The following is a 13,860-nucleotide window of genomic DNA, read 5'->3' as shown; positions in this document are numbered from 1 at the left end:
GAGTTCCCCGTGGGCGGCCGTTGAAAGAAGGGAGCACCTGGGGATGCTGGGCCTCCCGGACTGGGCGTGCGTAACAACCCGGTCCATGGCCGCCCGCGCCATCCCCAGACCCGAAGAACCCGAATGGCCAGCACCTCCTCCCCCGATCACCCCAGAGGAAGACACCCTCCGTACTGATCCCCCAGAGCAAACCCAAGAAGGGCCCACTCAGCTCCAGGACCTTCCAGAACAGGCTCAGTGGCGTCAAGAGGGGGGACCCACCCAGGAACAATTCCGGCAGGAGCAGAAGACCTGTCCCTCCCTCGAGGGACTCCGACAGCAAGCCCTCGCCCAGAGCGCGGGAGGCACCGCAGGGGCTCACTGGATCTATTGGGACAATGACCTACTATACAGCGAGCAAAGAATCGCAGAGTTGGGAGCCAGTCGGGTGCTGGTGGTGCCCCTCCGCTTCAGAGACTTCCTTTTGAACTTGGCACACGATGTCCCCCTGGCTGGGCACTTGGGGCAAGACAAAACATATAACCGCCTGGTAACCCACTTTTACTGGCCCAAAATGCAAAATGACGTCTCCAACCACTGCCGGGCCTGCCCCACCTGCCAGGCCAGCGGGAAGAGCGGCCGAAAAATCAAAGCACCCTTGCAACCATTCCCCGTCGTCACCACCCTGTTCGAAAGAGTGGGAATAGACATTGTGGGGCCCCTGGACCCCCGAACAGCACAAGGGCATCGATTCATCCTGGTCCTGGTGGACCAAGCCACCCGCTATCCCGAGGCCATTCCTCTTCGGACCGTAACAGCACCAGTGGTAGGCCAAGCCTTAATGGGGATCTTCTCTCGAGTAGGATTCCCCCGGGAAGTCGTCAGCGACAGGGGCACGAACTTTATCTCCAAATATATGAAATCTCTCTGGCAGCAGTGCGGAGTTGCGTACCGGTTCACGACCCCATATCACCCACAAGGAAACGGACTGGTCGAACGATTTAACCGCACTCTCAAGGGGATGATCATGGGGCTGGAGGAACCCCTACGACGCCAGTGGGACGTGCTGCTCCCGTGCCTCCTCTTCACCTACCGAGAAGTCCCCCAGAAATCCCTCAGTTTCAGCCCCTTCGAGCTCCTGTACGGACACCCTGTCCGGGGGCCCCTCAGCCTGGTGAAAGAAGAATGGGAAATGGCCCCCCTGAAGACCCCTCCGGACGTGTATAAGTACCTCCCGACCCTCCGCAACCAGACCCGGCGATTCAGGGAACTCGCTAAAGCCAATCTCGAGGCCAGTCAGGAGGACATGAAGAAATGGTACGATCAACATGCCTCCTCCATCGAGTTCGAGCCTGGTCAACAAGTATGGGTGATGTCCCCCATCGAGCCTTGTGCCCTGCAGGACAAGTGGACAGGACCCTTCAAGGTGGTAGAGCGCAAGGGCCCCGTCACCTATCTAATCAACATGGAGTCCCCCCGGAACCCCCTCCGGGTCCTTCACGCCAACAGACTCAAACCACACTTCGTGCGCTCGGAGCTCAGCCTACTGATGGCCACTGATAGTGGGGCAGAGGAAGACTCCAAGCCCCTCCCTGACCTACTGAGGACCCGTGAGAAAGATGGCTCAGTGGACGGGGTCCGACTCTCCGATGCCCTAACCCCGGAGCAGCACCAAGACTGTTGGGCTCTCCTGCTGCAATTTGCAAGCCTGTTCTCCCTCACCCCCGAGGTCACCCCCTGGTGCCTTCACGACGTGGACACTGGGGACAGTCCCCCTATCCGACACCGGGCGCACCGAGTGCCAGATCGGGTGCGTGCCTGCATCCAAGACGAAGTCTCCAAAATGCTCACACTCGGAGACATCGAGCCATCTGACAGCCTCTGGGCCAGCCCAGTCGTACTGGTCCCCAAAGCTGCTGCCCCGGGCACCACCCCCGAGCTCCGATTCTGCGTCGACTATCGGGGTCTGAACGCTGTCACCCGAACCGACGCTCACCCCATTCCCCGAGCGGATGAACTGGTTGACCGCATGGGGGCTGCCCGCTACCTGAGCATCTTTGATCTGACAGCGGGCTACTGGCAGATCGGCCTCACCCCCAGAGCCCAAGAACGATCCGCTTTCTCTACCCCGGATGGTCACTACCATTTCAAAGTGATGCCATTCGGCATGAAAAACGCTCCCGCCACTTTCCAACGACTGGTGAACCAGGTATTGGCGGGCCTCGAAGGATTCAGCGCCGCATACCTGGACGATATCGCGGTGTACAGCCGCCACTGGACAGACCACCTTCACCACCTCCGAGAGGTCCTGCACGCCCTCCAACAGGCCGGCCTCACCATCAAGGCCAGCAAGTGCCAAATTGGCCAGGGGTCCATGACCTACCTCGGGCACCAAGTGGGGAGCGGTCTGGTGGCCCCTCTCCAGCTCAAGATCGCTGCCATCCAGTCCTGGCAGCCACCCATCACTCAAACTGAGGTCCGAGCCTTCTTGGGGCTCACCGGATACTACAGGCGATTTGTGAAGGACTATGGCAGCATTGTGGGGCCCCTCACGGAACTCACATCCAAGAACCACCCAAAAAGAGTCAACTGGACCCCAGACTGTCAAGCGGCCTTCGAGAAGCTGAAGGCCACCATGTGCACCGCCCCTGTGCTCCAGGCCCCTGACTACAGCCGTGAGTTCATCATCCAGACTGACGCATCAGACCATGGCATTGGGGCAGTCCTCTCCCAACTAAACCCCGAGGGAGTCGACCAGCCAGTGGCCTTCATCAGCCGACGCCTGCTGGCCCGAGAGCAGCGCTGGAGTACCATCGAGCGGGAGGCCTTTGCAGTAGTGTGGGCCCTCAAGAAACTCCGGCCCTACCTCTTCGGTACCCACTTCCGGGTACAAACAGATCATCGACCCCTGCAATGGTTGATGCAGATGCGGGGGGAGAATCCCAAACTGTTGCGATGGTCCATCTCCCTGCAGGGGATGGACTTCACTGTGGAGCATCGCCCTGGCCAAGACCACGCCAACGCGGACGGCCTGTCACGCTTTTTCCGCCTCGACGAGGAGAGTCCCCAAGAGGATGGGTGACTCTCCCCGCCTTCAGCTGGGGGGGACGCATGTTGGACAGGCCTCGTGAAGGGCCAACTCCCTCCCCGCATGACAGAGCCCGGACACCGGCTCTCCCGGTGCCAACCGAAGATCAACCCCAACGACCCACAGAAGCAACCCGCAACCCGTCCCCTACGGGACGCCTGCTCCCGGGCATCTGTATCCCTGGCCCGGGCCACCGTCAGCACCATTGCCCGGCCCAGCCGCCATCTTGGACACTGCACCACGAGGCCGCATGGCCTCAGCTCGACCCCAACCCTGGGCCTGGCCAGGCCCCGACATCCCGGCACCACCATCCACCCAGGAGGTGAACGGACCACTTGGCAGGTCAATGGGAGAGAGGAGTGTCGATGGCTCTCCCCCGCCAGGTGCCGATCGCCCCCAGCCTCCCCGGGCGCTGGCTCCACCCCCTGCTGGGTGTCTGGACTCCCTCATCCCCGACCTCCCGACCTCCAAGTGCGAGGGTCCGGACATCAAAGGGCGCCAGACCTATAACTGGGGCAGCTCCAGAGCAGGACGGCAGTTATATCCTGGAGTCGAGAGACACCGTGAAGAACTCATCCTTGACGGACTGCTGGCGCTGCCGCAGCCCTGCCTTGTGAACCTCCGTCCTGCCTGCTGGCGCTGCCGCAGCTTTCTGCAACCTTCATCCTCGTCAGGACCTGCTGGCGCTGCCGTGGCTCTTTGCAACCTACATCCTCGTCGGGACCTGCTGGCGCTGCCGCGGCCCTTTGCAACCTACATCCTCGTCGGGACCTGCTGGCGCTGCCGCGGCCCTTTGCAACCTACATCCTCGTCGGGACCTGCTGGCGCTGCCGCGGCCCTCTGCCACCTACAGCCGCATCGGGACCTGCTGGCGCTGCCGCGGCCCGACCTTCTAGAACGCCGAGCTCGAGGATTGTGAGCTACCCATCATCTCAATACCAGATCGGTACCAAGACTGTCCCGCTACCCCCTTTCCCTTCTAGAGACTAGAAATGAGAGGACCCTCGTGTCCTGATCTCACTGTACCGTGATACTTTAATTCAAGAACTGCATATAAAAAAGTAACTTGTCTTTACGATCGCTGGAGACGGTCCTCCCCGGAGGCCTCTCCCCTTGTCCTCGGTCGACCCTCCAGGTCCCCGTCTAACATAGTCTTTATGTTGGCGCCCCTGCATATCTCATTAACTGTCTGCAAATTGTGCAGAATTCGGCGGCCCGGCTGATCTGTAACATTCCTTATCGCCATTCGATTTCACCTCACCTGGCCAAACTTCATTGGTTACCTGTGAGATATCGCATTCAGTTTAAGGCCCTGGTCTTTGCCTTCAGAGCTCTCAATGGTCGTGGCCCGGCATTCTTAAGGCACAGAATCAGACGGTCTCTTGCAACAAGGGATCTTAGATCCAACCATCTTTGCCTTATGTTCTGCCCACGCTTCCGTCTGACTCGCACAAGTGGTAGGGCTTTTGCCGTGGCCACTTCCAGACTGTGGAACTCACTTCCAGAAGAACTCAGATTCCTCTCATCTGAGGTTGTGTTCCGCAGGAAACTCAAAACCTGGTTCTTCTCTCGGATCTAGCCTGACGGAACTCTCTGATGGACCCTCTAGGACCTCACACGTTGCCAGCGCCGGGACACACCCGTTGGGGGTAGCTGTTCGCGCTTTACAAGTGACTGTCTCCCTCCCTCTGTTTCTCTCCCTCTCTGTCTCCCTCCCTCTGCCCTTCCCTCTGTCTGTCTCCCCCTCCCTCCCTGTCTCCCTCCCTGTCTCCCTCTCCCTGTCTCCCTCTCCCTGTCTCCCTCTCCCTGTCTCCCTCTCCCTGTCTCCCTCTCCCTGTGTCCCTTTGTCTCCCTCCCTCTGTCTCCCTCCCTCTGTCTCCCTCCCTCTGTCTCCCTCCCTCTGTCACCCTCCCTCTGTCACCCTCCCTCTGTCACCCTCCCTCTGTCACCCTCCCTCTGTCACCCTCCCTCTGTCACCCTCCTCCCTTTCTCTGTCTCCCTCCCTCTGGCTGTCTCCCTCCCTCTGTCTTGTCTCCCTCCCTCTGTCTTGTCTCCCTCCCTCTGTCTTGTCTCCCTCCCTCTGTCTTGTCTCCCTCCCTCTGTCTGGTCTCCCTCCCTCTGTCTTGTCTCCCTCCCTCTGTCTTGTCTCCCTCCCTCTGTCTTGTCTCCCTCCCTCTGTCTTGTCTCCCTCCCTCTGTCTTGTCTCCCTCCCTCTGTCTTGTCTCCCTCCCTCTGTCTTGTCTCCCTCCCTCTGTCTTGTCTCCCTCCCTCTGTCTCACCCTCCCTCTGTCTCACCCTCCCTCTGTCTCACTCTCCCTCTGTCTCTGTACCGACTGCACGTCTACACCCGAAAACTGATCTCACTAGTCTGATGTCCTGGAACTACTGGGTCACCCACCATAAAGTGTTGTGGTGCATGGGGGTGGTGTGATTCAGCAGGGGAAGACGGCGCTAAGCTTCTGCATATTTCTGCAACACCACTGGTCTGTTGTAGAAGTTTGGATCCAAGAAGGTACCAGAGGAACAAATCTGAGTGGGAAAAATCAGAGTGGGCACCAAGCTCCTAAGTATCAATACTCAACCTAAAGTCTGAGTGATCTTGATATTACTCATGGTTTTAAGTGAACAATGATACAACATGAGTAATGTAGAGGACTTCATTAAGTTTGAAGTTCATGTAACCTAAAAATATCTGCTTGTGTGTTCAGAAAAAATAACCGGGCGGTTTGCCGTAATGGGATATAGAAATAAAAAATCAGTACCCTAAATACATACCGAAAGTGTTAAGATGAAATATTTTCACTATGAAATATTCTATTTTATAAACACAAAGGTACGGGTTTGTGTTAGGCTTAGGTTTAGCATTGGTTCAAGACCTGTTTTAATGCATTTCATATTACTCTTTTAGAATTATAGTAACAGAAATCGTTACTGTTGTTCAGGTATGAAAATGTAATTTTCAATAAAAATAAATTTACGTTTTTGTCCAGTTAATTAATGTGCACATCTAGCATTTGGGAAATATTAGCTTTCCTAACATCTTAAATTGTGTCAAGTTGAGACAGGAAGGCGGAAGAGCATTGTAAAACTCACTAATTCAATGTAATTGGCATTTTAAATAGTTGGATTATGAAGAAGAAATGCCATCCTATTGTAAAGCGCTCTGATATCCTTCGGGATCTTGTTCGCGCTATATAAAACTTTACAAATAAAAAAAAACAACTTAAAACCCCTGTTTATTTTCGGCTTTTTACTTCTTGCATTTGTCACTCAGAAACAAATATGAGGTTATTGATGGAAAAAGGATGCAACAAGCAGGCAACCCTGTGTCTCCCTCCCTCTGTCTGCCTCCCTCTCTCTCTCTGTCACCTCACCTGGCGTGCATGTGTGTGTCAGCCGGGGCTGAGACAAGACAGCAACCAGGCCGCACCCAAGTACTTCACAGGTCTTTAAAAGACCACTTACTCATTAATGAGGCTTTGATATGTTTCACCTCTTGGCGCCCCTGCATCTCCGCTCTGACCTTCCCTGGATTCGCCCGGCCGCATAGAGCGCTGCTGCCACCGGCAGTGTTTGCGGACACAGGACACTTTAAAAAAAAATAAAAAAAGACACAGGTAGGATGGCTGCAAGGTCCCCGGGCCGCCAAGGAAGGCTTGCCGGACCGCTGGCGGCCCGCGGGCCATACTATGAGTACCCCTGATCTAGAGCGACGATCTTGGAACTGCGGAAGGGGACCTGGCATCGGCTCTCCCACACCCACCAAAATGGAAAGACACGCCACCCGAAATGCAAAACAAAACCACGGCAGAAAGCATTCAACGCCTATAGGAAACAGGCTCTCGGCATAGCTGTGGCGGGGGGCAGGGGAGTGGGAGCGCATTCCTTTGAAGTCTAATGGGGGGGCGGGGAAGCTGCTTGGGAGCGGCAGCCTTTGAATTCTGATTGGGGGGGGGGGGGGAGCGGCAGCCTTCGAAGTCTGATGCAGAGGCTCAGACAAATGGTGGTGTGCGAGCGGCTACCTTTGAAGTCTGATGCCGAGGCCGATGGTGTTTGATGCGCACGCGCCTGCCTCACGCGCCTGCCTCACATGAACTGTACGCGATCCGCAGTAGTTTGGTAGACTTTTTAAACCTCTTACTAGAATCTCGCCTATTTATCCCTAACGGGATAAAATAGTCGAGACCTAAAAAGCGTTTCCTGCCTGCAATAGCTGATACTTGCAACAGTAGGTAGGTGAAAAGTATTTTGTGCCGTGCTGGTTAAATAAATAAAAATGTCTTGAAGGCCTTTGCAGGAATGCATGTCGTGTCTGCAATAGGACAAAATAAAGAAAATTGTGCTTAGACTAAATAAACATACAATGTAACAACACAAGTAAAAGGTCCAGTCCTCATGGGAGGTTACAATTATAGACAAGGTGTTACTAAGGAGGGACTAACAAGCCTATTCACGAATCAGAAGCAACCATTTAGAAAGGACAGTAACAGGAGCCAATTGAAAAGATGGACAGAGTGGGTGGGGCTTCAAGTCGATACCTGAATACAGCAAGCTCTGCGGAGCAGGCATGTGCTGCACAGCCCACACAGTAACCTGTGAGAACAGCCCTTCTGGCACTGCCAGATTGCCCTATGGACTAGATCGGCCCTGCTCAAGCCATACCATTTTGAGTATGTTGTCCTTGCTCATGGTTTGTAGCAGTGCTTATTGTATCTTATCACAAATAGTCTAAGGTACATTTTTTAATTCAATTTCTGCTTTTGCCAGTCCTAGAGGGAAGCCAGTGCTCTGAACAGCACTTGACAAAAGACGCACAAAGCAATGCCCCTGCTGATGCTTCAGATGAAAAGGCCGGTGAAGTACAGCCCCCTTGTGGCGACAGCTGGATCTGGTACCGGAACAAGTGTTTCTATTTCTCTGAAGCTGAAGGAACATGGACGAAGGCCAAAGACTTGTGCGCTGCACTGAACTCCTCCCTGGCGATGATTGAAACCCAGCAGCAACTGGTAAGGCGAGTGAAACTCGCTGTCTCTTACTTTCTTTTTTTCCGGGAAACCATGATTAACTTGCTGGAAGACTTTTTTTTTGGTGGCAGCCAGTGGGAGTGGGAAGAGGGGGTAATACATGACCCCCTGGTACCGTGTCAATGTGTGGTACCAGCCTATGTGGCTGTGAAGGGGAAGAGGCACAGAGGAGGAGCAGACCGAGCAGTGACAGGATGGAGAAGAGAAGGGGCATCCATTTACTGCCAGCAAATGAAACAAGATTTAATTTATGTCTCTAGTGTTTATTTTCAAAGCAAAACCTAGCAGTGGAAGGAAGAAGAAGGAAAGTGCAAGGAGGCGAATCAGAAGAATGAGGAGCGAACCAGTCTGTTGGTGGTGTGAGTGAAATTAGCAAGCAAAAGAATGAAATGCAGAAACTCCAAAATAGTAAGCTCAGGGACGTAAAATTGCCCCCTATATTTTTGTCAGTTCTCACAGTTACACAAAAGGGACGTACGCGTTTTCTGCACATTACTACCTTATCCCCACTTTGACTATTTCTCCCTCCCTCTGTTTCTAGAACAATGTAAATGCAGCCCATTAGCAGTGGATGCTTATATCCAGTGCTTTCAATGGGAAAAAAGAAGTGCAGGTACTCATCAAATTGAGTTAGTGTGGCTAGTGGGCTGGGCTACGGGCGAGGCTAAGGGTGGGACATGATCCAAACGGGGCCGGACTGGGAACAGAAACCTGCCCTGGCAAACTGCTTAAATCCTCCCCCCCCCCCCCCCCCTCTCCTCCTGGGATGAGATTTTGTTACCGATGACCGATATTGCCGACCCCCGGTAACAAAAGCATTGGCATAACCAATAGGTCCCGCTTTTGGGATCTAATAAGTATTTAGTTATGCAGCACAATATCCTTGGTGCAACAACATTAACTGTTGCGTGGCTAAAGGAACAACCGCAAAGGTGCTCCACAAAATTCTGCAGCAATACTATTATCAAGAAAATGAATAGCAAAAAGATGATGTTTTCTTGTCTTTCAGAATTCTTTATTTTCAATCATTAACACCATACAGCCGACGCATTTCGTCCCAATGGCACTTCTTCAGGGCTTGTAAATTTAGAAGAAAATGCTTCCAAATGAATCCTCATAGGAGAAGTACTGTACGGCTCCTTTCACAATAATAGTAACTCTTGAGTGATGAGAACCTGGACTGATTGTTCTGATGCGACTTATCAACGTAGAGATTGAAGCAACACTGTGGGTGGTACGAGTGTCATAAGGTTTTGTGTAAGCTCTGCCACGGTTTGGAGAGGAATTTATAAATGATCAAGGTGATCTGTCTCAGTTTCTAATATCCTTCACAACTCCAATTCTGTAAGTCACCAGAGTTCGGATGTGGAAACTGCCAATAGGTCGATCGTGATAAATCGTCCTGTTCGCAGAGCCCTCGCAATCCGTGTTACGATCTGCCCAGTGGCTAAACACTTATAAGGTCCCAAAGGCGAGACCTATTGGCTATGCCAATGCTTGTTGGAATTAGTGGGCAGGGTGAAACTATTCTGGCATTACTAATTGATTTAGCAAATCATTTTAAGGGTGCCGCTAAAATGTCCTACAAAATTGAGAACAATAGCGTAAAACTAAATTGAACTTTAACTGCCACAGTGTAGAGCCACCGACATTGTTTTAATGGGATTCAGTGGTAAAAAGGTTGTTTTGCTTTCGAATGGTAATGATGCAACACAAAGGCCTTGCATGCGTGCAGTGTTTCAGTTACATAGCATCACCTTCCTGCCCTTATTTTCCGAAAGCCCAAATCAACATCTGCTCTCCGCAAATGTGTGGCAAAATGTAGTAAGGTTATTTAACTCGTTCCGCGAGCTTCCAAGTGGCCCCTATTTCGAAGATATATGCTCACTCTTTCTTTTTAAGTGTTATTGCGAGTATAGAATCGCAATAAAACACACACACAGACGTCGACACACAATCACCGCTGTCACCAGCATGCTCACAAACAGTATCACAAATGTAATGTTTATATGCATATATGCGATATCACTAATTTTTGTACACGCACACACAAAAGTGCATACACACGCACAATAACACCAGCCACTGTGATCAGTACTTGCCCCAACACACTTATTATCACAACTGTATGATGTAAATAGGAAAATAGTTATTATTAAATTATCGCACGTACTCTTATGAGCATGAATCTAAGGCAGAGGAAACGTGTTCTCCTCCGTGCAGGATGTGGTATTATTGAAGGATGTTGTCGCAAGGGGTGATTCATGATATGTATTTTGGTGAAGTTCTCTTTTTTTTTTTTTTTTTAGTATGGCCGTCCATATTCATGGACATTTTAAGAGTAGCAATGTACCACAGACACCCTGCTGGGTTTCCTTCTAACAGACTCCATAAACTGCCAGTACAATGTTCTGCCAATTTATTGAAAAAAGCACAAGCACTTTTGGGGGGTAAACAGTGTCTTACGTTTGCCTGAATCTGAGTCACAACGTAAGATTTGCGCAGTCCTGTGTTGGGCTGCCTGACTGCGGATCCATCCATTTTGTGAAGTAGCTGCTTTTTGTCCCTCTCGAAAAACAAGTGGGATAGCTTTCAACCTCTTCCAGCTTATGTTGTTCTTGAAGCAAGAAACTGGCATCCGCAGAGAGAAAAGGCACGAGCCAGCCTACTTTGTGTTAACACTTTTAACCCATGTCTTAAGACCAGCACAAGCGCGTGCGCCTCGTGCGGAAGCAGGGGGGAGGGGGGAGAGGAGAGAGCCTGCGCGATTCACTTGCGGGAGCGAGCGGCTGGCGCCTCGATAATTGATAACATATTGCGCCAGCCACTCGCTCCCACAAGTGAATCGCCAGACATGCATGCGTTGCCATTGAAGGCCATGGGAAGCGTGCACGTTTTGGCTGAAAAGCCAAAGCCATTACTAAAAGTCTTTTGCCTATGCAGCGCATGTGCGCTGCATAGACGAGACCTAAAAAACGGTCCCCCCAGGGGCCCAAAACCAGGCCCCACCCTAGCTCCTACCGTGGACACGCCAGGTGCCCGCTATGGCCAGTCCGGCCCAGGATACAAAGGCACTTCTTCCAAATGTTCAGTATTCATTTTGTGCTTGCATTGTCCTTGTTAGTAGTTTCTAATTTCCCATATGTGTAGACTTCCGCTGCACATATGGCATAACACATAATAGTAATTAATCGACAGCTTGCTGCTATGAATCACTACAATATGTATACAACCCATTGCACTAAAAGTGATCTTGACCTATGCTGTGTGGTCTTTGGCCAGAAGTGTGTGTACTCTGCTCAACACTGTGTGATTTTAGTCATCCTGGTCTGAAATTGAGCCATTGCTGTTACTTAGGCCAGCACGTAGTGATATTGAACCACCAATGTATTATCTTGTACCAGTGATGTGGGGTCTTGGTTCAGCCCTGTCCGACCCTACCTCTGCCGTTTCAGATCTTTGATAGGTGCCTTGTTCCCCACAGAAGACACAGACTACGAAAAGATCAGGATGAGCTCACCAAGAGTAGCACTTAGTTCATAATGACATACATGCAAAGTAGTGGGAAGACCTTTTACCTTAAAGTTATATTTAACTTTCTGACCCTTTTCCCTATATTCTCAAGAAAGCTAATAGAAATTAAAATTGAAATGTATGTCTTTAAAATGAACCCTTAAGTATTCAAGATATCTACCATGTCTACAATAGGGTCTGTATTGTAAATGATCATGGTCCTTTCACATACATTTACATCATGGAAGGAGATTGAAGGGGGAGCTTCAGCACAGCAGCTTGAACATGCGCACACTCATACCACTGTTTTCTTTTTTTTTTCTTTTTAACCAGGTAACACCAAACACTATCTGTGCAGTACTGAGCACCGCTTCTCCTTCAGTACCATAGTTTTTGAGAGATCCTCCGTGAAAGGGCTCGTCTTCATTCTCTCTTACACGCAATGGGGATATTCATGCACCCAGTGATGTGGGGTCTTGGTTCAGCCCTGTCCGACCCTTCCTCTGCCGTTTCAGATCATTGATATTTGCTTTGTTCCCACAGAAGACAGACTACGAAAAGATCAGGATGAGCTCACCAAGAGTAGCACTTAGTTCATAATGACATACATGCAAAGTAGTGGGAAGACCTTTTACCTTAAAATTATATTTAACTTTCTGACCCTTTTCCCTATATTCTCAAGAAAGCTAACAGAAATTAAAATTGAAATGTATCTCTTTAAAATAAACCCTTAGGTATTCAAGATATCTACCATGTCTACGATAGTGTCTGTAATGTAAATGATCATGGCCCTTTCACATACATTTACATCATGGAAGGAGATTGAAGGGGTGTTAGAAATGGTGTTACCAATTCTACGGTGGGTAGCATGGAGCAGAGCGGGCAGGCCAAACTCCTGAGGACATGTGTGAAGCATCCACGCAGTACCCACAGGCACACCAGGCACACCACGAAAGAGACACGACACCGGTTTGGATGTAAAACTCATGTATTGTATCTAACCTGAAAAAGTAAGACACAGTAACCACAATGGGGCGCCAACTGGCGCCAGGGCAATGTATACCAGGGGGGTTATTTACAGGGGTAATCAGAAAAAGAATAAAAAGGTACGTTTGTCAGTTTCCAGGGCTGAAATAAAAAGAGCGTTATCAATTGACATGAAACACAGCACTGTCACTATGAGGGAAAGAAACACTAGGCATATAACATTAACATCCGGCCTAGACAGGCATAAACACATTTAACATGGGGCATCAACTTAATGACCGGCAGGGGCCACAACCTCTTGAGCAGGTTTTACCTCCTACATTATCATGTGGGCATAGTAGGGCATGAACCTGCTTAACCTCATACGACAAGCCTTCGGGTCATAGCTGCACTCCTATTCCAACATTAGGTATGTCCACCATTTATTTATTTATTTATTTATTTATTTTAGAGTTTTATATAGCGCGAACAAGACCCGTGGGTATCAGAGCGCTTAACATGAGAGAGGGAAAAAGTGTTAACATATATATAAACAGTTAGCGAGCAACCGCTGTGAGGTAGATGATATATATTAAATCGTAACACCTGTGAACGTTAGCGTGCATAAATAAGCTATGACAAAATTACTAACAAAAGCATGTAAATATAACAGATATGACAAACTACTAACAAACGCATGTATATATAACAGATATGAGGTAGCTCGGTATATGATCATTAAAGATGCTGTTCTCCTGTTCAATCAAAGTAGCCATTACTAATGGCCTTTCGTTGTTCTCATATCCTCGGGTCATAGGATATGTATTCCAATAAAGAATTGCCTATGTCTCCCTTCCTAATGGCGTACATGATCAGTACAAGCAGTAGTAAATCCGAACCCAGAACAATGTTCTAGGTAATGTATCTATTCATCAGCAGGCTCTTCACTTCCCGCTTGAATGTTACCAAATTCTGGATCTTCCTGATGTTTGGAGGGAGTGAGTTCCAAATTCTGGGGGCGGCTCCTGAGAACGCTCTGTCATAGGTTTTTTTCTTTCGGAAGAAGGCTGGCCGTAGCAGCAACTCCTTAGCACTCCTAGCTGGTCTGTTGCCACCGGACAGCTGAATTTTCTTGGCTAGATAACTTGGGGTGTTCTCATGTAGTGCTTTGTGTGTGATGCATGCTATCTTCATTTGGATTCTTGCTTCATACGGTAGCCAGTTTAATACTTTCAGGTGCGGGGATATGTGATCATATTTCCTGGTTCCGGTGATAAGTCTTGCTGCAGC

At 50.3% G+C, this 13,860-nt stretch overlaps 1 protein-coding gene across 1 annotated transcript in view; it reads left to right on the top strand.

The window, feature by feature from the left end:
- Positions 1-13,860, top strand: part of LOC147700909 (killer cell lectin-like receptor subfamily B member 1B allele B) — a 442,286-nt gene that overhangs the window by 204,409 nt on the left and 224,017 nt on the right. Inside the window, exon 3 of the mRNA XM_086929767.1 lies at positions 7,835-8,073. Coding sequence (XP_086785893.1) covers positions 7,835-8,073 — 239 coding nt within the window. The remainder of the gene's footprint in view (positions 1-7,834; positions 8,074-13,860) is intronic.

This window comes from Lissotriton vulgaris, chromosome 7 (genome assembly GCF_964263255.1).
Source record: "Lissotriton vulgaris chromosome 7, aLisVul1.2, whole genome shotgun sequence".
NCBI classification, from domain to species: Eukaryota; Metazoa; Chordata; class Amphibia; order Caudata; family Salamandridae; genus Lissotriton; species Lissotriton vulgaris.
This window is presented reverse-complemented; position numbering and strand designations above follow the sequence as displayed.